At 34.3% G+C, this 27,797-nt stretch overlaps 1 protein-coding gene across 3 annotated transcripts in view; it reads left to right on the top strand.

Moving 5' to 3' along the window:
* The window catches only part of LOC111047171 (gastrula zinc finger protein XlCGF57.1), a 97,155-nt gene that overhangs the window by 24,562 nt on the left and 44,796 nt on the right, over nt 1-27,797 (top strand). For 2 of the 3 annotated variants that reach the window (XM_039434460.1, XM_039434464.1), the window contains exons 2-5: nt 11,443-11,556; nt 18,185-18,292; nt 22,834-22,957; nt 24,234-24,338. In XM_039434460.1, the coding sequence (XP_039290394.1) occupies nt 11,482-11,556; nt 18,185-18,292; nt 22,834-22,957; nt 24,234-24,338 (412 nt within the window). In that variant the 5' untranslated portion in view covers nt 11,443-11,481. Of the gene's footprint in view, nt 1-11,442; nt 11,557-18,184; nt 18,293-22,833; nt 22,958-24,233; nt 27,095-27,797 lie in introns of those variants that run through there. The other variant, XM_039434451.1, reaches the window with a different exon arrangement.

Raw genomic sequence — 27,797 nt, 5'->3', positions numbered from 1 at the left:
TCTTCTAATGACAAATTGTATAGTGATGAAATTTTTATAAGCAGTGTAGCGATCGCTAAACACTGAAGACGGATTCCTTAAAATTATTACCTGTGAAGAATGAGCATACAAAATCATACAGGTCGAGCAAAAATCCCGATGTAGATAATTTACGGGACTGCGTCTCTAATAAGTTCTGAAGGATTAAGATACGGTATTTGGACCAAATATCGTTCAGAATATACTTCGAGAACAGAGTCTTGTCGGGTTTTAAGCTCTATTGTAGGAATTTATATGATCTCCGGCTGCATCTGCTGTACAATTGATGTGTTCGCTCCTAAGTCGAGGTAGGTAACAGATAAAAGCCGATATATGAGCAGGTAAGGACAAAGAATAAATATCTTGATCTGACCCCACTCGCTACATCCACTTAGACCTGTTCCAGTATCCAGCTTAATTCAATTATTCCAATGATCGTATTCGATCGGTTCTTGATAATATAGAACGTATCAGACACAATAATTGACAGGCTTAAGAAATAATCGAACTCAGAAAGCGAATTAACAAAACTGAAATATATTACAATAAAATATGCAATCATACAGTGCAGATTCAGAATTTGATTTACAGGTTGATAATAATTTAGCATTAACAGAAGGAGTTAAAAATGTTCTTGTGCTTGCATGATACCATGCGTGATTCAACAGAATTTTACAATTGATAAAATTGAACAGTTTTGAAAAAAATAGTGAAAAAATGAATTATAAAATATTTTTAAAAAATGTTCGGGGTCGTGGTTCAGGCAGCGGAGGATAGTTAATCAACTACAAATTCTTATAAATTAAATATGAATAAATTTTAGACTCTTAAATGCTAAAGCGCTTGTCGGCGTGGCCAATAATTTAACGAAGAAAAATTTATGTTTTTCTGCACTGAAATATTTTCGAAACGTAGATTGGGGCCCCTTATAACTTATAACTCACGTGAAATTCCTTGGTGGTCGTGGTTTTCTTTTTTAGATCAAAAATCGTTTGATCGGCAGCAATCCAGGCTTCGGTTTCAGCACGTGGGGAATTTTAATTTAAATATCTCCTTCACCGAATTAATTAAGGGATAATTTACTTTAAGCTTTTAAATTTATCGATTGATGAGAACAGAAATTTACGAATAACAAATAAATTGGCCTAAAATATCGGCTCACAAATAGAACATTTAAAATCGAACAAGAAATTTTCACAAATAGGTCTTTGGTAACTATAAAAAGAGATCTGCACGGTGAGGATTTCAAAAGGGAAGTGCTGCTCTTTTCTCTAAGCTTTTAGGCTAGACCTTGCTTCTCAGAATCTCAATGTAATAATTTGCATAAAAATTTGCCATTGGTAGAACGCTTGTGACGTAAACATGACGTCAGTGGCAAGTAGTAGAATACAATTCCTTTAATTACAATAATAATTTAATTTATGTAATTCTTAAAACTGCTTAATCTTCTAGACATAGTTCCTCTCATACAATGTACACGTGCTAGTGTAACTGATAAGGCAGGGTGGTGTCTGATAATAGATTAACATGTGTTGCTTTCAAACGATCACCGTCTTGGTGCTATTTCTATGCACTGTGATTGGCTTAGACCTGCCATAGAGATTTAATTACCATGTGGTTCAGTTGAATTAAATTATTAATAAATTAATATTCTTGTACAATTTTTATTAGGTTTGAGATTATTATAATTAATTTCTGCCATTTTATCATAATATAATTTCATGCTATGACCTATTTAGTTACAATAAGACCTGACGTATAATATAATTTCTTAAATAATAAATAATTTCAACAATAATACATACATTTTATTTTTTATTTTGAAATTCTTGATCCTTTATGATAGTTTTATAATTTTTAGGAATGATATTTTACCTTGCATGAAAACCGGCATGACATTTGACAATGCTTTGAATCAGTCAGCTGCGTTCGAACTGTTTTAAAAACATCTGATCGATAGTAAACAAAGTGTAACCTCAAAATCAGTGAGCGATTCATAAATAATTTGTGCTTTATTCGCAAAATAATTATAATTTTATTGAATAATTTTCCTAGAAAAATATTCAGTACAGAACGGTACTCTTATCTAATATACAGTTATTGATAAGTAAGCTTTATCGCTCGGTCGCTAACTATTCCTTTAGCAAATTCTTCATTTTAAAAGGTAATCACAATTTTTCTCTCTTTTCATGAGATCTATTTGAAAAATTCATCACACAAAAGCCCCCAGGATATTTTAAATAGGTAATTGGGAGACGAGTCGAAACAATGACTATTTGAAAAATCCGATATTGTGATGAATACACTATTTCATCTCCTTACTTCTACGAAAACTCAACACTTAACACTAAAAACAATATATCGTGCACTTTTGGCTACGAGAAAATAAATAATTGATTGTTCCTTCCATTGGATACAATCGAAATACAATAATTAATGAGGTCTCTTAGGATCCTTCATTAAAAACAACTCCACAACTTCCATTCATGGGTGGCTTATGAGCAGACCCATAACTATAACAAATATACAAGATTTCACATATTACTTCTTAAGATTTGAACAGTATTTGCAACAAATATAGACTTTCATCATTTTTTCATAGTTATTACAGGTTTCGACTCTTTATTCTGGCTTTTACATAAATTGGGTGAGAATGTGATTTTACTTCGGTGACTTGACAATCGTCTACCGTTTGACTCGAGCAATTTCTTATTTGCGCTTAGTATGTTGTGTACAAACGGGGTTACACTTGAAATGGCTTTCTTGATTTTTATCAATGTTGGTTACAAATATTAAGTCCTTAAGATTATATTTATCAATTTGAATTACAATTCATGATCTTTTGATGCAACAGTGATAAATTTCACATTGAAGGTAAGAATTTCATTTTCTTTGGAGTTTTTTAGAGATACATTCATATAACACAGAACATGCGCATTTCGTGCAAATTAACATAAATATATATTTTTGGTTGCATTTTTTTATTTATAATTCCACATTAAATAACAGGTTACAATAATTAAATAACGATATTGCTTTGATTCTATACATTTGACTCTATGATTTCGCACACATTGGTTGGTGGGACGAAGAAAATTATCGAACAGGCTTTGGTTCTGAATAGATTTTTCTATTGATTCTGTATTTCAAGGTTAGATTTACATATTTTTTCAAATAAACTTTGTTTATTTTCTTTCCTCCTATTCACTACTAACTTCATCTGATTTCCAATTTACAAATATTTTCCGTGGATAATATAATTCTTGTTTCTGTTTTTTAGTTGTGCAGATGATACTAGACGATTGTTTCTGTGATGATTGTAGCATGAGGCAGACGGCTTGATCAGGTTGGTAAATTCTTAAAGTTGTTTTCAGTTTTAATTTCTTGACTTAAAGTTGATAATAATTTCTTCATTTGATGTGGATTTATAATGTTTCCTTATTAGCTGAGATACGGCGAAGTTAAGGTTATGTTGATTAGGCTGCAGTAAAAGATGCTAGTATGCAAAGATGTGATTCGATGTGTAGGCTGTGATTATGAAGTGTTTGATAATTGATATAATCCACGAACGTAGTTTCAGTTAATTATAGTATTATTCTTTCCTCAAGCCCCCATCTAAATTTGATTCGGTGTCATTTAAGGTCCAATTCCAATTTGCAACTATCCGTTTTATTAAAACTTGGCTTAAAACGAATGTGCCGACGAAGTAGGTAGATCTCTTCAGCCAATGTTGTCCTTCTTTGTTTACCGGTGACATGTAGTTTGATCTTTTTAAACCTTACATGCCGGTGTTGTCTGTGTTTTTTTTCAAATGATATTCTTCTTTCCGGCATGCTGGTGTACAGTCTGTTTGATTTCAACCTGACATGACTGCGGTGTGAATAGATTCTTCTTAATATTGTTTTCCTTTTTTCTTGAATGCTGGTAAAAGATTTGATGTAGGATTTCAGCCTAACATGACGACGGTGGTTGTAGGTTCTTCTAGATATTCTTCTTCTTTCTTGAATTGTTTTGCTGCTTGTGTGTGGTCTTGACTTTATGCGGATTTTAATTGTTATAATGTTGTTTTCTGATTGTTTTTGATGGATACCGATTTGATGTGTTGCGGGTGCTGTTCTTGGTGGATGGACAGTGATGTGGGCGGTCGGCGGTCCGGGCTGCTCTTCCACTCGGTGGGCAGCGTCCTTGGATTCCTGGTGTCCGGCGCGCGGTGGTACGGGATGTCCCTCTATGCCCTGGATGATGTCCTCAGCTTGGCGGGCGATGTCGACTGGTTCCTCTCGGCGTTCGGCGGGGTGCGGCGCGACTCCAGTCTTGACATTCTCGGTGGGTTGGCCTTCCATACATGTGTCACGTTCGCTTAATTGTTTTATATCCTCTCCTTCGATTATGTCCGCTTTCGCATGCGTGGGCTCAATCTCTGGTCCAATATTGATTTTAGTTGTCTGACGTTCCTCCTCGATTTGCCGTGTTACCGTCCTGCTTTCCTCTGTTGCTTCTTTCAACCTTTGTTCCGGTTTATCGAAATCCTGTTCATATACTTTCTTTAATTCTTCATTTGTTTGTTTGGTATCTTCAATTATTTGGTCGTAGTTCTTATCTATATTGTTTAGTGTTTCATTCATTTGATCGTAGTTCTTATTTATATTGTTCAATGCTTCCAGTGTTACTGAAGAACTTTGTTTTATTGCTTCTAGGATGATGCTCCAATCCAGCATGGGAAGGGTGGGTATGTAGCCTTCGGTCGGCGGCGGAAACTCTGTGGTGTGAGGTGCAGGCGTCTGGACTTCTGGAACGGTGGTACATGGGCGTTTCTCCCGCGCGACATCTTCGTCTCTGAAGTCGCCGATGTGGGTTCCAGGATGCGGTGTGGTTCTTCCATAATTTATTGGATGATGCAATGATGCGAGTGCAGTGAAACGATCGCAAATATGTGGGGTTATGTGCAAGATTACAAATGAATGACCACAAGTTGAAATAGTGTAAAAAATTCGTTGAAGTGAAGGAATACAAAAGTGTGCTTCAATAATATGTTCAGTGATGAAGTGAATCAAATTAGCAATATCGTTAAAGTAAAATGATAAACATAAAGGATACAATATGGATAATGCGATGACAAAGGTACGCCTCTTACAATTTATTATTATTATTATTATTATAAATATTTTACTCTTATAAGTTCTCGCCGCAATTCTATATATAGGGCTAGTATTCTTTGCAAAATTTTATATAAAAGCAGTGATACTCTGCTTGAATTATTCCGCAATATATCCGTGATTTAATTTTACTTCCCTCTTTATGTTTTAAAAACTTTTAAAAATGTAAATAACTTCAATCCTCTTTTCTGTAAATATTTATAAATTGTTTCAATATAGACCTAATATTCTTCAAATAATATGACCTTTCTTATGATATCTCTTATACCTATGACTTATAGTATGACCAATTTTCGAATAACACGATAATAAAATTCTGAGTTCGATTTTTTCTCTAAAAATTCATCAATCGATAAGTTTCTTTTCCGTTCAAAAATTGGGTATGGTACTTCTTGTTATTTTATATAACAGTGAACAGTTAATATTAAATTCGAAAAAATTCACAACCATGAATTTTTCAAAAAATTTTCCCGTTGTCAGCGCTATAGTATACTGAGCAACTAAATAATCCTCGTAGTCGATTATCCACCTCTTCAATGCCTATCACTGTTGGGCGCCAAAATCATGTGGTGCTCTTCCTGGGGAAGTCACTCTCACCTCCAAGGATAGGACAACACACGTAGGGTGATGTAATGCTGTATTTAAATGCCCCACGTTGGGCGCCAAAATCATGTGGTGCGTTTTTTAACGGCTTCACACATGTAGAGTGAATCTTGTACTGAGTCAATGGTGTAGCGGCTATAAATTTTGTAATTGTGTGCTTGGACGCTGAATGTACACCAGACTGATTGATTCACTACAAGATTCAATACAATTGTCGGAATCGCGGGAGGCCTAAACGCTCGCTCACCCTTGATTCTTCTAATGACAAATTGTATAGTGATGAAATTTTTATAAGCAGTGTAGCGATCGCTAAACACTGAAGACGGATACCTTAAAATTATTACCTGTGAAGAATGAGCATACAAAATCATACAGGTCGAGCAAAAATCCCGATGTAGATAATTTACGGGACTGCGTCTCTAATAAGTTCTGAAGGATTAAGATACGGTATTTGGACCAAATATCGTTCAGAATATACTTCGAGAACAGAGTCTTGTCGGGTTTTAAGCTCTATTGTAGGAATTTATATGATCTATGGCTGCATCTGCTGTACAATTGATGTGTTCGCTCCTAAGTCGAGGTAGGTAACAGATAAAAGCCGATATATGAGCAGGTAAGGACAAAGAATAAATATCTTGATCTGACCCCACTCGCTACATCCACTTAGACCTGTTCCAGTATCCAGCTTAATTCAATTATTCCAATGATCGTATTCGATCGGTTCTTGATAATATAGAACGTATCAGACACAATAATTGACAGGCTTAAGAAATAATCGAACTCAGAAAGCGAATTAACAAAACTGAAATATATTACAATAAAATATGCAATCATACAGTGCAGATTCAGAATTTGATTTACAGGTTGATAATAATTTAGCATTAACAGAAGGAGTTAAAAATGTTCTTATGCTTGCATGATACCATGCGTGATTCAACAGAATTTTACAATTGATAAAATTGAACAGTTTTGAAAAAAATAGTGAAAAAATTAATTATAAAATATTTTTAAAAAAATGCTCGGGGTCGTGGTTCAGGCAGCGGAGGATAGTTAATCAACTACAAATTCTTAGAAATTAAATATGAATAAATTTTAGACTCTTAAATGCTAAAGCGCTTGTCGGCGTGGCCAATAATTTAACGAAGAAAAATTTATGTTTTTCTGCACTGAAATATTTTCGAAACGTAGATTGGGGCCCCTTATAACTTATAACTCACGTGAAATTCCTTGGTGGTCGTGGTTTTCTTTTTTAGATCAAAAATCGTTTGATCGGCAGCAATCCAGGCTTCGGTTTCAGCACGTGGGGAATTTTAATTTAAATATCTCCTTCACCGAATTAATTAAGGGATAATTTACTTTAAGCTTTTAAATTTATCGATTGATGAGAACAGAAATTTACGAATAACAAATAAATTGGCCTAAAATATCGGCTCACAAATAGAACATTTAAAATCGAACAAGAAATTTTCACAAATAGGTCTTTGGTAACTATAAAAAGAGATCTGCACGGTGAGGATTTCAAAAGGGAAGTGCTGCTCTTTTCTCTAAGCTTTTAGGCTAGACCTTGCTTCTCAGAATCTCAATGTAATAATTTGCATAAAAATTTGCCATTGGTAGAACGCTTGTGACGTAAACATGACGTCAGTGGCAAGTAGTAGAATACAATTCCTTTAATTACAATAATAATTTAATTTATGTAATTCTTAAAACTGCTTAATCTTCTAGACATAGTTCCTCTCATACAATGTACACGTGCTAGTGTAACTGATAAGGCAGGGTTGGTGTCTGATAATAGATTAACATGTGTTGCTTTCAAACGATCACCGTCTTGGTGCTATTTCTATGCACTGTGATTGGCTTAGACCTGCCATAGAGATTTAATTACCATGTGGTTCAGTTGAATTAAATTATTAATAAATTAATATTCTTGTACAATTTTTATTAGGTTTGAGATTATTATAATTAATTTCTGCCATTTTATCAATAATATAATTTCATGCTATGACCTATTTAGTTACAATAAGACCTGACGTATAATATAATTTCTTAAATAATAAATAATTTCAACAATAATACATACATTTTATTTTTTATTTTGAAATTCTTGATCCTTTATTGATAGTTTTATAATTTTTAGGAATGATATTTTACCTTGCATGAAAACCGGCATGACATTTGACAATGCTTGAATCAGTCAGCTGCGTTCGAACTGTTTTAAAAACATCTGATCGATAGTAAACAAAGTGTAACCTCAAAATCAGTGAGCGATTCATAAATAATTTGTGCTTTATTCGCAAAATAATTATAATTTTATTGAATAATTTTCCTAGAAAAATATTCAGTACAGAACGGTACTCTTATCTAATATACAGTTATTGATAAGTAAGCTTTATCGCTCGGTCGCTAACTATTCCTTTAGCAAATTCCTTCATTTTAAAAGGTAATCACAATTTTTCTCTCTTTTCATGAGATCTATTTGAAAAATTCATCACATCATATAAGGGTTAATCAGTTTAAAGTAACATAAAATAATAAATTACCTTGTTTCTTCAAGAAGGTTGTTGAAAACTTGCTCGCTTGATTCTTCAATGTTTGTAGAGGTGTGATCCAACAGATCACCACTAACAGACGTTCCTTGAGCAATTTTCTTTTCTTTCTTGTCCGCTAACGTTTTCCTCATAAGAATCGAACGTTTACATCGTTTGTGTGGACGAGGTTTTCGAGCCATATTCAGGCTAACACAAAAACACTACCTACTAACTTAATTATAAATGACCATGATGAAAACACAATAACTGAATCATAATTAAAAAATATATCACACTATAAAATAGTACACTTATCTATTTACTTCAGGACCCAAACAATGCACTAAATAGAAAACAAATCGTAAAAAGTTTTCCGTGACTATTAGGGTTAGAAAGAACTTAACGAACAGTATGACATTGACAACGTCTGACACAGTGCAATCGGTCACACAATCACGAAGAAGACCTGGTCGAAAGGAGTCCCCAAGGTCATTACTCCCGGCCACTCAGCCAGTCCAAGTCGAAGGAGATAGCTACCGAAACTGCCCCACTCCTACCTCCCCGATACTTTACACACGTACGGTGCTTGCGCATGAGCCCAAGTATAAACATTGGCTTGTTCAACCAATTAACGTTTCTCAACGGATACTTATAATGAGAAACAAAAAATTGCATTGGCTAGCGAGTTAAAACCCACGTATGCTAATATAAATGAAAAACTGAAAATTGCACTGTAAAACACAATAAAAAATCGATATTTAAAAAAAAAACATGAATATTTTGTAATTAAGAGTAGACCACTTGAAAGAGCATATTTTGAAGATACAATTGTCCTGAAGTTTCATTGCTGTGGTGTTTATTGTTTGCATTTGCAGGAAGTACGAAAAATGCTCAAAATGTACACTTCAAGGTCACACATAGGCCACAATAATTTTTTTTTTAATTTTTTTCAATAGCATATTCGGTTTTGACTCAATGAACTTTAAAGTTTCCAACAAAAAAAAGTTGAATATTTTTTATGTTCAAACAGCCTTAATAGAACCAACAGTTGCTAACATTTTGCAATTTAATAATCACATTTTCTCGAATTTCAAGCTTATTTTCAATTTTAGGTGGAAATGTTACTGGACATTAATTGCAGAGACTTTCATGCTCAATTTTTTCCACTTGAAATTTTCTGTTTTAATTATATATGAAGGCTGCTAATTGAAAATCTAAAATCAAACTTTGCATAGATGGGGTTTGAGCTCCTGAAATTTTTACAGATATAGAACCTGTTGCAGTTGATAGAGCTTATCAATTACTATTTCAGGTATGAATTTGATCAAAATCGTTGGAGCCGTTTTCGAGAAAATCGCGAAAAACCCTGTTTATGACAACATTTTCGCCATTTTAGCCGCCATCTTGGATTGCATTTGATAGAAATTGTTCGTGTCAGATCCTTATAGTGTAAGGACCATACGTTCTAAATTTCAAGTCATTCCGTTTACTTGGAGATGAGATATCGTGTACACAGACGCACATTCACTCATACACACACACACACACACACACACACACACACACACACACACACACACACACACACCACACACACACACACACACAGACCTGAAACGTATAGAAATTTAGAAATTGGGGTACCTTAATTTTTTTCGGAAAGCAATACATTCCTTACTTATGGTAATAGGGCAAGGAAAGTAAAAATCGATGTAAATTTTCAAAATTGCGGCCATTTTAAATTTTTGATTGCAAATTTCACGAAAACCGTTCACTTTACAAAAAATTTACAAGAGAAAAAAGTTAGCAAATTTTATCAAGATTTCAAGGATACCTTATTTATTCAAATTGGTCACAGAATAACAGAGGAATTAATTCTTTTCGTACTGCATGCATGACCATGAACAAACAAGATCATCTGATCATCAGCTGGATGGCCATATGGAGCCATACCGAGTTTCAAAGCTTCATATTAAATACAATTATAATTGAAAATATTATTGATGTTTGAATGGTTAAAGTAGTAATGCATGCAGTACGGAAAGAATCAATTTCTTTGTTATTCTTCGACCAGTCTTAATAAATAAGGTATCCTTGAAATCTTGATAAAATTTGCTAATGTTTTTGTTTCTTGTAAATTTTTTTAAGTGAACGGTTTTCGTGAAATTTGCCGCTTAAAACTTGAAATGACCGCAATTTTGAAAATTTACATCGATTTTTTTTTAATTTGCCAAATTTCAGATCATTACAACATTTCGTTCTTGAGATAAAAATTCCTAAGTGAAAAAACAAAATGGCAGCTATAAGGATAACCGATGAGTTTTGGACACTTAAAATACCGGGTGTCTATAAATGAATATCGGGGTTTTAACGCTTTATAAGATTTGTTACATTTTACTTACAGTTACAAATGATATGTCAAATGAAAGAGCAACTCAAACAGTTTTTTTCGTTGGTGAGCAAGATGGTGCGCCACCTCACTGGCATAACGAAGTACTATTTTTTTGTACGCGACGATTGGTTGAACGTAACTGTATCCGACCGCTGGATTGGCCGCAAGGGGCCCAATGACAGAGCTTGCTATGTGTGGCCTCCACGGTCACCCGACCTAACGCCATGCGATTTTTACCTTTGGGGTTTCATCAAGGATCGTGTGTATGTGTCTCCGTTACCAGCTGACCTCCTTGAATTACGAAAGAGGATTGAAGCAGCTGTTGCAACAATTACAGAAGACACACTACTCAACGTTTGGGAAGAACTCGGCTATAGACTTGATGTGTGCCGTGTGTCAAATGGTGCTCACATAGAACACTTGTAAGCTTGTATATAAAACTGTTTGAGTTGCTCTTTCATTTGACATATCATTAATAACTGTAAGTATAATGTAATAAATCTTATATAGCGTTAAAACCCCGATATTCATTTATAGACACCCGGTATTACATTTGTAGTCTCCTATCATCCAGGAACAGTACCCGGAAATGTTCGACACTACTTCTGAAACATTCTGTATATTATTGTGCTGTGCATTTTATACTTAATCCACTTTGAGTAGAATAGATTCAACTAAATTATTAAACTGAACTGAGTAGATTATAAAATTGTTGATTACCTATGTATTCCGTTTCCATTTACAGTTTCAATTTAATTGTGATTCTGCCTCTGATGATAATTTTATGGAGAATGAAGCGAACATTTTTGGAAGCATGAATATCAAGGGAGAGAATGATGCAGACTTGGACCCGCAGCCGGTAATTATGAAGTCGTCTTTCTTATCAATGACTAAGAATGTACCTAATTACTACAATATAATTGTATTTTATTTATCCATTTCAAATTTATACCATGATGAGGTCTTCAACTTTGATAATTCCAAAAATAATATTGAGTGTCTAAGAAGAATAGCAAGACCATTGTGTAGTAAAAATGTTCCTATTTTTATAGCATTGACCAGTAAGATAAATTGGATTGAGATCTACTCTATTGCTGCACTTACTTTTAACAAATTTACTTTTTTTAACAAAACATTTTTAACCGCTGTGAATCTACCTTTTCCTGTTAAACATGTTATGTGTAAGAGAAAGAATATTGGTAAATGGTATGATGATGATATCAGACAATAATTGAAGAATCAATGCTTACTTATTCATGAGTTGTTCAAATGATCTGGTCTACATCATTTTAAGGTTAGATATAATGAACTTGAAAACTCATTTGGGAAAACTGTATGGGTTTGCTAAATTTGAGCTTAATATTGCAACCGTGTAGCCTATTGACAGCAAAAAATAAAGTGGAAGAATTATGGTCTATTGTGAAAGAAAATCCTAATAAGAATGATTTGAATCATTTCAATGTAAATGACTGTCTAACAGCTGGTGGTTTTAATGATTTTTTACTTTCCTTGCCCTATTACCATAGGTAAGGAAAGTATTGCTTTCCGAAAAAAATTAAGGTACCCCAATTTCTAAATTTCTATACGTTTCAAGGTCCCCTGAGTCCAAAAAAGTGGTTTTTGGGTATTGGTCTGTATGTGTGTGTGTGTGTGTGTGTGTGTGTGTATGAGTGTATGTGCGTCTGTGTACACGATATCTCATCTCCCAATTAACGGAATGACTTGAAATTTGGAACTTAAGGTCCTTACACTATAAGGATCCGACACGAACAATTTCGATCTAATGCGATTAAAGATGGCGGATAAAATGGCGAAAATGTTGTCAAAAACAGGGTTTTTCGCGATTTTCTCGAAAACGGCTTCAACGATTTTGATAAAAGTTATACCTAGAATAGTCATCGATAAGCTCTATCAACTGCCACAAGTCCCATATCTGTAAAAATTTCAGGAGCTCCGCCCCATCTATGCAAAGTTTGATTTTAGATTCTCAATTATCAGGCTTCAGATACAATTTAAACATAAAATTTCGAGTGGAAAAGATTGAGCATGAGAATCTCTACAATTAATGTTCAGTAATATTTTCACCTAAAATTAAAAATAAGCTCGACATTCGAGAAAATGTGATTATCCAATTATTGCAAACTGTTGATTCTATTAAATGATTCACTATGAAGAGATAGCAGACCTCGTGTGTCTCCAGCGTTATTGTCCTGTCACCAGCTGGCTCAAATCTTTGAATAGTAGAGACTTGAGATGCGCGGGAACACTAGCGTCAGGTGATCAATTTTCATAACGGCAAGGAAAGTTGAGTGAGTGCGCCACACCAGATTTTTATTGAGAGTGTTAGTAATATTGCTCAGAGTGTGCCTACTTCTGTTGATGATGTTTCTCTTTATCTTGACATTATTTCAAACTAAATGTTCCTATAATAAGTTCCTTTTTCTTTTCCATTTATTAGTTTTGGGCAAGTGTATATAGTGCTATATTGTCTCTTAGTAATAGTGCTTGTCTAGATATATATTACTTGAATTCTTCTGTAATGAAATTGGCTGCACCATTATGTTATTTGTGAGGTTTTGAGTTACCTTTTGAATATGTGTATTGAGAAAGAGGGTTTTCCTAAATGCTTAAAACAAGTTAAAGTGATTCCATTATTGAAAAAGGGTTCACCTCAAAACTACAATAATATTAGCAATAGATGTACTCATAAGGTGCGTAGAGACTTTCGCTCTGCTCCGCAACCGAACGTCACTCCAGCAGAGCGATTGATGATCGACCGGGGAGCAACAGTGGTTCGACCGGGGAACGCGAGAAGATCTAACATCTTCCGTAACGTTCATGATGGGTGCGTGGGCGGAGCGACTGTGGTTCGATGGTGGTACGAGGGCGGTACGAGGGAGGAGCGTGCTCGGTGCGGGTTGGAAGCGCGAATATGTGTACGCAGCTATACTGATATCTCCGAGTTCTTGAGGAATGGAATTAGCTGGCTAGATAGAAAAATTAAAGTCACTAGTAACTTTTATGACATGTCAAAAGCTTTTGATACCATTTCACATGTTATTCTGGTACAAAAACTCAGGTTTTATGGGTTTGATGATCTATCTATAAAGCTTATAATGTCTTACTTGAGAGATTTACTTGTCGAGCATTGAATTCTCTTTGAAATGATGTATTATTTTACTATTCCAAGTTTTCCTCTCATTGTTATAGCAGCTTCAATGTAGGAGGTGAAATTTTCATTGCTGCAACAATCGATCGTCTGACCATGACACTTGAAGGGGGTGTCAGTGACACAATTTTTGACTTTGCAGCTTTATTTGGACTAGTTAGTAGGTGAACATAGCAGAACTGCGTATCTTTATCCCCTCTGTTGAAGGTATGGAACCGCTGAGTTAACAATTGTTGCAGCAATGAAAATTTCACCCCCTTCATTGAAGCTGCTATAACAATGAGAGGAAAACTTGGAATAGTGAAATAATACATCATTTCAAAGAGAATTCAATGCTCTACGAACCTACGATAAGCATCAGTTTTTATGATGCATTGTTGGAGAGTTATAAGCCCTGAAAGAGCAAAACATTGGATAAAAATATGTTATTTCAACATTTACACACCTTCAAGAGCGAATATCTGGGGAACTGTTGGGAATATCACAAAATTCCACTGAACAAAAAGTGTAGAGAATTTATCAAGCTTAATTTTTGAATAGTTATTTCAGTCGGTTGAACACATTGTTCTCTAGATATGAGCGTGGAAGCAAAACGCTGCAAAATGCAACTTTTAAACCACCCTCATCCCCTTAGCACATGAGTTGGGAATGGGAACTTTTGATATGTTCTCCTCCCAACTAGTCTCAACAAAGCTGCAAAGTCAAAAATTTTTTTAAAAGATTCCCACCAAATTCCTTTGTCAATTGGTTTATTTCTGCAAAAATTGAGATTTCACACTCAACACTAAAGATGCTACAAAAGGTGTAGGGAAATTCGTAAAAGCGTGAAATTATACATAAAATTGGAGAGAATTTAATGCCTTATAAGCTCACAATCATCATGGATTTTTTCTGTCGATTTTTAAAAAGTTATAAGAGCAAAAATAGAAAAAAAATTGTTGCAAATGTGTTTTTTCCAAAAAAGTCAAACCTTCAAGAGCGGATATCTCGAGAACTAGTGGAGATATAAAAAATCTGGTGTGGCGCAGTCACAAAACTTTCCTTGCCGTTATGAAAATTGATCACCTGACGCTAGTGTACTCGCGCATCTCAAGTCTACTATTCAAAGATATGAGACAGCTGGTGATAGGTCAATAACGCTGGAGAGCACACGAGGTCTGCTATCTCTTCGTAGTGAATGATTTAATAGAACCAACAGTTTGCAATTTGATAATCACATTTTCACGGATTTCAAGCTTATTTTCAATTTTAGGTGGAAATGTTACTGGACATTAATTGCAAAGATTTTCATGCTCACCTTTTCCACTTGATTTTTTTTGTTTTTATTATATATGAAGGCTGATAATTGAGAATCTAAAATCAAATTTTGCATAGATGGGGCAAAACTCCTGAAATTTTTGCAAATATAGGACTTGTTGCAGTTGATATTAATGACTATTTCAGCTATGAATTTGATCAAAATCGTTGGAGCCGTTTTCGAGAAAATCGCGAAAAACCCTGTTTTGACAACATTTTCGCCATTTTAGATGCCATCTTGGATTGCATTTGATCGAAATTGTTCGTGTCGGATCCTTACGTTCCAAATTTCATGTCATTCCGTTTACTGGGAGATGAGATATCGTGTACACAGACGCACATACACTCATACACACACCACACACACACACACACACACACACACACACACACACACACACACACACACACACACACACACACACACACACACACACACACACACACACACACACACACACACACACACACACACACACACACACACACACACACACATACAGACCAATACCCAAAAATCACTTTTTCGGACTCAGGGGACCTTGAAACAGATAGAAATTTAGAAATTGATTTACCTTAATTTTTTCGGAAAGCAATACTTTCCTTACCTATGGTAATAGGGCAAGGAAAGTAAAAAAGTTGTAGAATGAATTGTGGGAAATTAAGTAAGCTTTAATTTGTTATATGACAGTCGAGTCTTTAGGATACATAGTGTAATATTACATTTTTTCTCGATTAAATCGAATCTTCAATTCGAGATCTATAAAACTTGATAGTAAATATCAGAGTAATCGATATGCGGGCAACTTTTTGACTGAGAATTTATCATAAATAATTGTGTTGCATATTCCATGGTATCACCGAAACAGAGTAAACAGAGTTAACAGAATTAACAGATCATATAGAGGATATATAAATTTAAAATAACAGTTTCGAAATAAAGTTTTATTGAGAACAAATGTAAAATGTAAATTCTAAACTTGTAATTTATAATTTTTTGGTGACGTGTTCATGAAGTCATCACTGATTTTGAGGTGTGGTTTGCTCGGACTTGTAGCCTTCTCTCTAAAAAATGGTGGCTGGCTATGTGTTCTGGTTTTGTGTTCTCTGAATATTTTTCTGTTTAAGTGAATTTTTAATGTTTTAAATTGAGTTTTGAACAGTTTTATGGTGTTCTAATTTTGTATAAAATCGTTTTGTGTGTATACAAGCCTATAGCCATTGTTTTTCAACTATATAAATGGATAAGTATTTAACTCGTAATGATTTTAGATGCTTAAGTGTGTAAGGTATTGTTTTTGTGGATTTGTGTTGTATATTGCCAAAATTCTTCTGAAGATTATAAGTTAGTTTGCTCTGAAAACTGGATTTCACATTCATAAGCAATAGATCCATTCATAGTTTATCAAGAATCTACCATTTTGGAGCCGATAACTTTTCTTAGGTTAATAGGTGAAAAATGCTATCCAACCTATTTAGGAGAAATTGGTAGCACGGCAATAGTTTTTGAGTTTTATGCGAGAAACCAAAAAATGGTACCTACCTTCAAACCACCCCCACCCCTTTAGCACAGGGGGTAGGTGTGGGGACATTTGATATGTTTACCTCCCAACTACCCTAAACAGAACTGCGGGGTCAAAAATTGTCTTCCCAACTTTTCCCCTTAAACCCTTTTTTGAGCATTCATTGCCTGGACTATTATGTATTATTTATTCAAATGACCTGCCAGCAGCAATAAGTGGTAGTGATGTCAGGGCGTTCATGTTTGCTGATGATCTAGCAAAACAAGTCAAGTTTGAGGAATTATTTGACAACATAAATATCCCATATTTTATCAACGCAACTATCGAAGATTGGACAGCTGCAAACTCTATTTGACTCAACAAAGACAAAACACTGTTGTTAGAATTTGATTTGAGTGGTAGATGTGATGATGCTTAAGTTTCTGGGCATCACATACAAAATAATTTAAAGTGGGAAAAACATGTCATTTTATTGTGTAGTAAGGTATCTAGAGGTATTTTCATGCTTAGAAAATTAACGCATATTGTAAGACTTGATGTGTTAATTGCTGTTTATTATGCGTATATTCAGTCTCATTTGGCATATATGGCATTGTTGCATGGGGTAGGGATTCAAATGTGAAGAAGCTTTTCATATTACAAAAGAAAGCTACCGTATTAGAGTAATTTCTAATAAAGATAGTAGAACCCTTTGTAGACCATTGTTTACGAACCTCAGAATCATGACAATTACTGCACTGTATGCTTTTGAATGCCTGATGTACACAAAGAAAAATGTAAACAATTTTCCAATCAACAGTAATGTTCACAGCCATTATACTAGACAAGCTACAGTACTCAGAATGACACAGTGTAACTACCACCATTATGTTGAATAGTTTTGTTGAATTTGGAAAAATAATGTACAATAAGTTAGCAGTTGAAATAAGAGAGCTTGAGATTTGAAAGCTCAAAATTTGTGTGAAATATATTTTAATTAACTGCTATCCTTACAGTGTAAATGACTTGATGTAATGTATAAATAATGATGTAATTCTTATTACCTGTGATGTATTGATGTTAAATTTGTTTTAATTGACTACTATCCTTACAGTATGAAATACTTAATAATGTGATGTCATTTTATGACCTGTGATACATTGATGTTGTTGGGTACTGTATATGATATCTTGTATGCTTTTTGACGATGTCTTGCATTTGTTTTTAATGTTCTGACAATAAACGAATCTTTTTTGTCTGAAAAAGGACGAAGGAGTTTTTAAATTCTGTTTTTCAACGAACCTGGTTCGAAAATTAAGTCTTCAACATCTAAAGCTGAATGGTTAAATCGTTCGAAATTTATTTTAGAACTTAAAAACAGACGGACAAGTGATTTGGCCCTGAGTCAAAAGTAGGAACTCTCTAACGCTAGTTCAACTTTAAGATGGAGATAGATTTCTTGCAGTGCAGTGTTTTTTTATAGCTATCTAAGTGTAATAATAATGAATTGTTGATTGCAGTGGCAAAGTGATCCAGACTCCAACAATTATTTGCTGTTGAGTGAAGTGTCGATTTCTGGAAGTAACGACATCAAGAACGAGATTGATATTGAATTGGAACCGCTGTCGGTAATGTATACAGATGTTAAATTAATATAAAAATCATAAAAGGCTCACTGTTTCTAATTTCTGGTATCATGAAACTGTATACATGACGAGGCCGCTTTCATTGCCACAGATTCAGCGCTGCAACATGACTAGAGTTCAAATTACAGGAACTTGTAGAAATGGGAAAGGTCCACAACATTTCAACTCGACAGTTTCTTCGTCAGTGCTGTTGCATGTTCGTATTTCGCAATTGCTTACTCATCTCTTCTCCTCTCAAATTCTCACTTTCTTTACATATAGATAGAAAGATTCTATTTCGGATTTGGATCCAGCTCTCCACAAATACCTCATAAGCAAGTCAGATTTCCGAAAATACCAAAAAATAAGTGAGTTTTGGTTACTTTTATAAATTTTTATGGTGCTGAAGATCACTAGAGCTTTGATGTAATTGTCATTGCACCCACTATCTTGCAGTTTGCGCAATTTTATGGAAGCAATGGGCAAAAAGTTGTAAAAATCGCTCAACGTGATAGTACAGCTGACCGCGTTGTTATGATATTGCGAATTGTCAGATTGGAAACTAGGCTTAAAACCTGATTGTTCATACCTTGGATTCTTTGAAAACAATATAATATTTTATATTACATCTCACTGTTCCTATTTTTAAACTAATGCAACACTCATTGTTCAGTTATACAGTGCAAATTGTTCAACATAGAAGCATCAAAGCATAGTTTATATTTATTAATTTATTGATAAACAGAATACAATTCTTCAAAATGATTGGGGAAGGACTAACAGGCACAGCCCAAAACTGTTTCTTCCCCGAATTTTGATTCATACACTATAAATAGTCCAAAAAGTAGGTTGTGTTCCACACACTTGAATTCAGGTCCAATTTTCAGTCCAAACACTAGAAATCAGAAAATTTCGAATTTAGATTGTTTACAAACCAAATTGAATAACAAAATATAACTCTCACTGATCACTTAAAATTGTAAAATAATGATTAACTTTGGAAATTGTGATATACTTAAATTTAGAATGATATACTTTGTTCGCTACAATGTTTGTTAATATAAATAAAAAATAATGGATCTTGAATAAAATCATATCGCTGGTCATGTGGACAAATAAAATATTTTGATAAAATCAATTAAATATTTCTCGTGAGATAAGCTGATTGATTGTACTGTCTCACTCCCACACAAGCACTCGCATCTTCCGTTACCGACAGACGACGAAGGAGTTTTAAATTCTGTTTTTCAACGAACCTGGTTCGAAAATTAAGTCTTCAACATCTAAAGCTGAATGGTTAAATCGTTCGAAATTTATTTTAGAACTTAAAAACAGACGGACAAGTGATTTGGCCCTGAGTCAAAAGTAGGAACTCTCTAACGCTAGTTCAACTTTAAGATGGAGATAGATTTCTTGCAGTGCAGTGTTTTTTTATAGCTATCTAAGTGTAATAATAATGAATTGTTGATTGCAGTGGCAAAGTGATCCAGACTCCAACAATTATTTGCTGTTGAGTGAAGTGTCGATTTCTGGAAGTAACGACATCAAGAACGAGATTGATATTGAATTGGAACCGCTGTCGGTAATGTATACAGATGTTAAATTAATATAAAAATCATAAAAGGCTCACTGTTTCTAATTTCTGGTATCATGAAACTGTATACATGACGAGGCCGCTTTCATTGCCACAGATTCAGCGCTGCAACATGACTAGAGTTCAAATTACAGGAACTTGTAGAAATGGGAAAGGTCCACAACATTTCAACTCGACAGTTTCTTCGTCAGTGCTGTTGCATGTTCGTATTTCGCAATTGCTTACTCATCTCTTCTCCTCTCAAATTCTCACTTTCTTTACATATAGATAGAAAGATTCTATTTCGGATTTGGATCCAGCTCTCCACAAATACCTCATAAGCAAGTCAGATTTCCGAAAATACCAAAAAATAAGTGAGTTTTGGTTACTTTTATAAATTTTTATGGTGCTGAAGATCACTAGAGCTTTGATGTAATTGTCATTGCACCCACTATCTTGCAGTTTGCGCAATTTTATGGAAGCAATGGGCAAAAAGTTGTAAAAATCGCTCAACGTGATAGTACAGCTGACCGCGTTGTTATGATATTGCGAATTGTCAGATTGGAAACTAGGCTTAAAACCTGATTGTTCATACCTTGGATTCTTTGAAAACAATATAATATTTTATATTACATCTCACTGTTCCTATTTTTAAACTAATGCAACACTCATTGTTCAGTTATACAGTGCAAATTGTTCAACATAGAAGCATCAAAGCATAGTTTATATTTATTAATTTATTGATAAACAGAATACAATTCTTCAAAATGATTGGGGAAGGACTAACAGGCACAGCCCAAAACTGTTTCTTCCCCGAATTTTGATTCATACACTATAAATAGTCCAAAAAGTAGGTTGTGTTCCACACACTTGAATTCAGGTCCAATTTTCAGTCCAAACACTAGAAATCAGAAAATTTCGAATTTAGATTGTTTACAAACCAAATTGAATAACAAAATATAACTCTCACTGATCACTTAAAATTGTAAAATAATGATTAACTTTGGAAATTGTGATATACTTAAATTTAGAATGATATACTTTGTTCGCTACAATGTTTGTTAATATAAATAAAAAATAATGGATCTTGAATAAAATCATATCGCTGGTCATGTGGACAAATAAAATATTTTGATAAAATCAATTAAATATTTCTCGTGAGATAAGCTGATTGATTGTACTGTCTCACTCCCACACAAGCACTCGCATCTTCCGTTACCGACAGACGACGAAAGTCTCAGATGTTTTTCCAAGGATGAATAATTATTATCCTTTTCGTGACCTTCAGCGAGTTTTCCCAGGAATGAGACCATGTGCAATCGAATTTTTATATCAAGATCCTACTATATTGCAAATTTCATCAACATCGTTAGAGCCGTTTTCGAGATCCGTTGGACATAAATAAATACCCCAATAAATAAATTTCTTCAGAAAAAGCTCGCTTTATATAATATGATGATAGTTGGAAAGTCAAATAAATTGATCTATGTTCAATACAATGTTCGCTTCTAGTTATCATTTATTTGCCTGTTATACAGAGTTATCGTAAAAGAATGGTGTGGTTTCAGTAATTCGTAAGAAGATTGTAGGGAAATTTCTGAATGTTATATTGGTATCTCAGAAATCCGCTAACCCAAAAGTTTGTTTATAAGCTATTCCAACCTAAACATCAGTTTTTGTACTGTTGTTGCGGTGAGTTTAGCGAGTTACTATGTTCTTTGTTAAAGATAAAGCAAAGTGTGTTTTATTGATGGCTGAATTAAAATTCGTAATTTTAGTTCAACGTGCTTTCCGACATAAATTTTGAAGAGATCCACCACACAAAAATAACTTAACACGCCGGTTTAAACATTTTGAAGAAACTGGATCAATTGAGAAACGGAAATCAACCGGCAGACCAAGTGTACCAGACGAAACGGTTGAACTAATTAGACAAACCGCAATTAGAAGTCCTGGGAAGTCCATCCCTCTTTGAATTAGGTATTCCAAAAATAACAGTTCATAAAGTTTTACATAAAAAACTCAAATTACACGCTTGTAAAATCCAGATAGTGCAGGAATTGGAACCCAATGATAGTGTAAACCGGTACAATTTCGCTGTTACAATGTTGGACAGAATAAGTGAAAACGAATCATTTTTAGATGATATCATTTTTACAGACGAAGCTACTTTCCATGTGAGTGGATATGTTAACAGACAACATTCAGAATATGAGGCTCTGAAAACCCACATGCAATTGATGAGAAACAACGTGATTAGGCTGAAGTTAATGTTTGGTGTGGTGTGATGAAAAATCGCATAATAGGGCCTTCCTTCTTTGCTGAAAGGATAATAAATTAATGGAGTTGTTCTCCTTCACACTTCAGTGCATTGGTGACGGTCGCTTTGAACGAAAAATTTGGAGATCGATGGATAGGCCGGCAAGGACCTATGCTGTGGCCTCCAAGGAGTCCAGACGTGACACCTTGTGATTTTTTCTTGTGGGGTTACATAAAAAACATTGTTTATTCACAAAACATTCGTGACTGAACCACTTAGAAACCAGGATCAATGAAGCAATTACAACTATAACCGAAGAAATGTTAGCAAATGTTTGGAGAGAAATTGATTATCGTTTGGACATTTGTCGAGCGAATAAGGGCGCACATGTTGAAATTTATTAATTATTTAAAAAAATGTTTGAGACGACAAATTGTTTGTATAAACAAAATGTATGTATTAACTCTATGTAATTTGGGTTTTCTTTAAACCATGTTCGAAACCACACCATTCTTCTATTATAACCCTGTATTACAGTTATTCACTTGCAGGCACGTATTATAATTTTCTGGTTGAAAACGTATTTTTTTTCAAATCTTATCAAACCGACTGATACATTATTTAAAAACGTGATGTACTTCGAGCCTATATCAGTTGATTATAGTGGAACTGGTGTCTCACATCATTTGATTGTATTGTGATGTTATGCAGGAGGACGATAACAGCCAAGAACTAGCGATAGAGTGCAGCACTGCATGCTCCCCAGATGACGATGATTTCGACCAACAACATTCAGACCCTGAATTCAATCAAATATTCTTCAGAGAAGCGCATGGTAAGATTCCGCTTGTTATTACTGTATTAAGTGGACAGATGGAGCAACAAATGTGGATTTAAGCTTCAGAGTATTGTATGTAATGCATGTAATTAAATGATGGCGCACTATGGTGACAAATAGTGGAGGGCTAATATTCTCAAGCTTGGAGCTACCTTCGCCCTTCCACCATGTTTTCACCCATAATAAATTTGGTCACTGACTTGGTGATTAATCAGTTAGCATTTGCCGACAACAGTGTGTTTATGTATTAAATTACGGTTTATAAAGTAATGTAACATGCTATTACACTATAACTCTACAACTGCATTCTTTATATTCACTTTTGTCATTGCTGCTGATGCCCACATGAGCCTTTCCCACAGTGCTTCGGTAATGGAATGAAAGCGTGGCTAATTGATTAAATGATCAAATGTCCATGCCACCGGCAGTGGCACAAACCAGGTAGTGACAAGTTCAGTCAGTTTAGTCAAGGTTCTAATGCTCCCGACCACTAGATTAACCTGGCCGGTTTTATCCATTATACTCCATTACTTGGATGTATAACCAAATTATTGCGGACGAATGAAAACAATGCCAAAAATAGTGGTCAAAGATAAACTTCCCTCGAGAAGGAACAGGGGCGGAACGAGAATAATATGGGAAGATGAGATCAGACATGATTTAATGAGGATGGATTGTGAAGGATGGAGAAGATTGATTGAAGACAGGTTTGGAGGAATGTTGCGGAGGAATCCAAAGCCCACATTGGAATGTGAACCTATATTTAAAGAACAATGATTTTACACTTTTAATTCTATAATTTGTTTATTGTCATTGCTCTGTTTTTATTTTCTTGCTTATTACGATTTAGTGTTTGTCATAGGTGTTATCAGACCTAGATAAAATGAAGATGAAATGAAAAGACGTAACAACTGTATTAATGTCTATATCATTGATCATACAATGTGAATAATAGAATTTTAATAATTAAAATAATAAATCCTTCAATATCTTGAAATAATTGAACTTTTCGTTCTGTCAAACTATAACCGTGAATTCTCATCATTATGTGTACTTTAATCTGAAAAGGTTGGATTTCAATTATTGAATAAAAACTTTTGCAATTCAGTTACTTCTTATATTCTTACAATAATAATTTGTCTTTATGATTCTGTTTGCTCCCTCCTTGTTAAAATTGATGGATGAGCATGTCGTGTATTGCTGTTCACTTCATCTCTCACCTCACTATTCAATTCTGAACCCGGATAATTTGCCTTATTGATATTATTTGCAGTTGAGGAAGAGACGAGATACCGTTCAGCAGATTTGGACAGCAGCAAAGAAGCAGAGTTTTGGCCTTCTAACAGCATCACGTCCGGCAAAGTCAACATCAAAAAAGGTCATTCGATCCCTTCAGTGAAAAATTGTATTCTGCCAAAGGTTCCTAGCGAAAAGACTGAGCTCTACTGCTGTGCTCATTGTAGCTATAAAACTTCTCGATTCGATTACCTCAAGAATCATATCAATAAGCATTTGAAACAAAACCGTTACAGCTGTGAGGTATGTGGCTATAAATGTGCTTATCTATGTCATTTTAGAAAACATTATAGAAGACATACAAGAGAAACCCCCTACAGCTGTAAGTATTGTAGCTATAAATGTTCAGATTCAGGTCATTTGAAAAAACACATCAGAATACATACAGGCGAAAAGCCTTTCATCTGCGACTTATGTGACTATAAATGTGCTAATCCAGCTAATCTCAAAAGACACGTCAAAGCAATACATACAGAAACCTCGAACAGTTGTGAGCATTGTGGTTTTAAAACGTCTCGGCTCCAAACTCTTGAAAACCATATTATTAGAAAACATCTAGAAAAGGTACCTCACGCCTGTGAGTTATGTGACAGTAAATTCGTTTTCTCAAGTCTTTTAAAAATACATATGATTGCACATACAGGAGAACCCCGCTTCTGTTGTGAGTATTGTGGTTTTCTATGCTCAAATTCAAATCAAATGAAATTACACATTAGAACACATACCGGTGAAAAGCCTTTCAGCTGTGACTCATGTGACTATAAATGTGCTAATCCAAGTAATTTGAAAAGACATATTAGATCGCATACAGGAGAAACCCCCTTCATTTGTGAATCTTGTGGTTATAAATTCTCAGATTCGACTTATTTGAAAAGACATATTCAAGCAAAACATACAGAAGATAAACCTTACAGCTGCCACGTATGCGACTTTACATGTGCTAGCTCAAGTAGCTTGAGAAGTCATATTAGAAGACACACAGGCGTTGGAATGCATAAAGAAAAAATAACGGACCTTTCCAGATGTAAGTTTTGTGGATATCAATCCTCACGTTTATATGATTTGAAAAGACATATCAGAACACATACTGGAGAAACTTCCTTGAGCTGTGATCATTGTAACTATAAATGTGATAAAAAAAGTAATTTAGAAAGACATATTAGAATACATACCGGTGAAAAGCCTTACATCTGTCAATATTGTGACTATAAATTCTCAGATCGTAGTAATTTTAAAAATCATCTCAGAAAACATACCAGCGAAAAACCTTTCAGCTGTGAGTATTGTGACTTTCAGTGTTCTACCTCCGGTACTTTGAATTATCACTTGAAAAAGCATACAGGAGAAAAGCACGCCTGCCACTTATGCGACTTTAAAAGTTCAAGCTCAAATTATTTAAAAAAACATATTAGTGCACACGCAAAACAAAAGATTGTAGTTATCAATCCTCGGGGTCGAAGAATTTCCAAGAGCATATAAGAACACATGCAAAAGAAAAGTTTGTGTGTGATTTGTGTGACTATAAAAGTGCTAATCCAAGTAGCTTGAAAAGACATTCTAACACATACTAGAGAAACGCCCTTCACTTGTCAACATTGTAACTATAAATGCTCTGATCGAAGTAATTTAATAATGCATATTAGAACACTAACCGGGGAAAAACCTTACAGATGTAAATTTGAAACTGTAAATATACACTTTTAAATGCTTTAAAAAATCATTTCAAAAAACAGACATGAGAGACACCTAATAACTAAAAATGTTGTGCCAATGAATTTAATATACAGTTTACAACACAAGTTTTACTAGTAGTTCTGTGAACAGTAGACCTCACTCAGTTTTCTCATCCACAAGTATGGATGATTTTGTACAGTTTGGTGGCACCATTGAAAAAACCATTTAAGAACTAAATAAATACAACTTAGTTTCAAGATTAAATAAAAGAACACTAAATAGAAGTTTTTCAATAAAAAAAATGTTTTACTGTACTTTACTTCTGTTTTTTAACCTGTCCACACCATGTGACAAGTCACTGGTGTGGACAGTAATCCAGTGTATTTGTAATGCAAAACTTAGTTAAACACAAATTTATGAATAATTTAATAAAATTATATAAATGGAGATATTAATAAAATTGTAAAATGAATATAGTAATGTAAAACTTATTATATTCATTTGAAAAGACTTTATGCATATTATAAAAGTTATTGTGAGTATCCAATTTGTTAGTCTTTTAGGTTGGCATGCCTTGAAAATAAGATTTAAATATTCCAAAGCAACAAAATCAGCTGTTGGTTCTTCCTGTAAAAGGAGGGAAACTGCCTTCTACTTCCTGTCGACTAGTGAAACTGAACTATAGTATACGAGTTTATTGTGTTAAGTTTCAAGTTTGAAAACGTAATACCGCCAAGCTTAAACCATCACTTGTGTTACCAACATTACACTTCAGGTAACTTTGATATAATATTTTTACCGTAGATATAGTAGAAACTTTAAAGAAGCCAATATATCATTGTCCCAACCTCAAATTTATGGTTGCCATTCTTTCTTTATCATAAAATCATCACTTGTGTGGGCATTTGTTGTCCACACAAGTGACCCATGCCCACACCAGTCATTTGAAGTACATTATACATTTCTTCCAGTTAATGAGACATTGACACCATGTTTTTATGTAGTATTAGCCAGTTACCGTACAACTTTTGTTGTGAATTTCAAAACCTAAAATTATAAGTTTGAATATCAATATTGTACTCTACATTTTGCAATTTTCATAGTTATTCGTCAAAATACCCATTACTGCGTATGTTTTTTTTTTTCATAAAATAACTTACAAAATGTATAAAGCATTAGTCTATAATTAGGTACTAGACCAAAAAATAAGCCCAACTAAAATAATGTTTCCTTTCAAAAGTGTAACAAAAAATATATTCGAATGAACTTGAAAAAAATCATTCGACCTACCTATTGCTTGCAGTCCAATAGTTACAAGAAACGGTGGACTTAGTATAAATTTATTAAGTTTTACAAGGACCATACAGGTAATTACAATAAAAACAGTATACATTATAAAACATAAAAAATCAATCAAGTATTTTTTCAGGATTAGAAGAGAATTGAAAATGAGGAAAGTCATCAAATGAAGCATATTTACAGGGTGTTCACGCGGCGGGAAATCCGGGAATTGTACGTGAATTTCATTTGGGCGGGAAATGTACGGGAATTTTGTCGAGATACGGGAATTTTTTGACACTTCCGTCAATAGCTAATTTCATATTAATTAAGTACAGAGTTGTAATTCAGTCAGTGGATGATTGGTGTATTAGTGATGGGTGATTGTGTATTGATGTGGCGTTTTATAAATCTCTTTTATCGACTTTTTATCGGTGCCGTGTATCGATAGGTTTTATCGGAACGAGTAGATTTTCCTTCGATATTCACTATTAAGGTATGTCCACACATGCCGAACCGAACCTCGTACAGCGCAGCGAACCGCTCAGCGATTTCAAACAAAAAAATCTGGTGTGGTACACTCACACAA

Source organism: Nilaparvata lugens, chromosome 1 (assembly GCF_014356525.2).
Source record: "Nilaparvata lugens isolate BPH chromosome 1, ASM1435652v1, whole genome shotgun sequence".
In the NCBI taxonomy this organism is placed as follows: Eukaryota; Metazoa; Arthropoda; class Insecta; order Hemiptera; family Delphacidae; genus Nilaparvata; species Nilaparvata lugens.
Note: the sequence above shows the minus strand (reverse complement) of the source record. Positions and strands in the feature narration are given on the sequence as shown.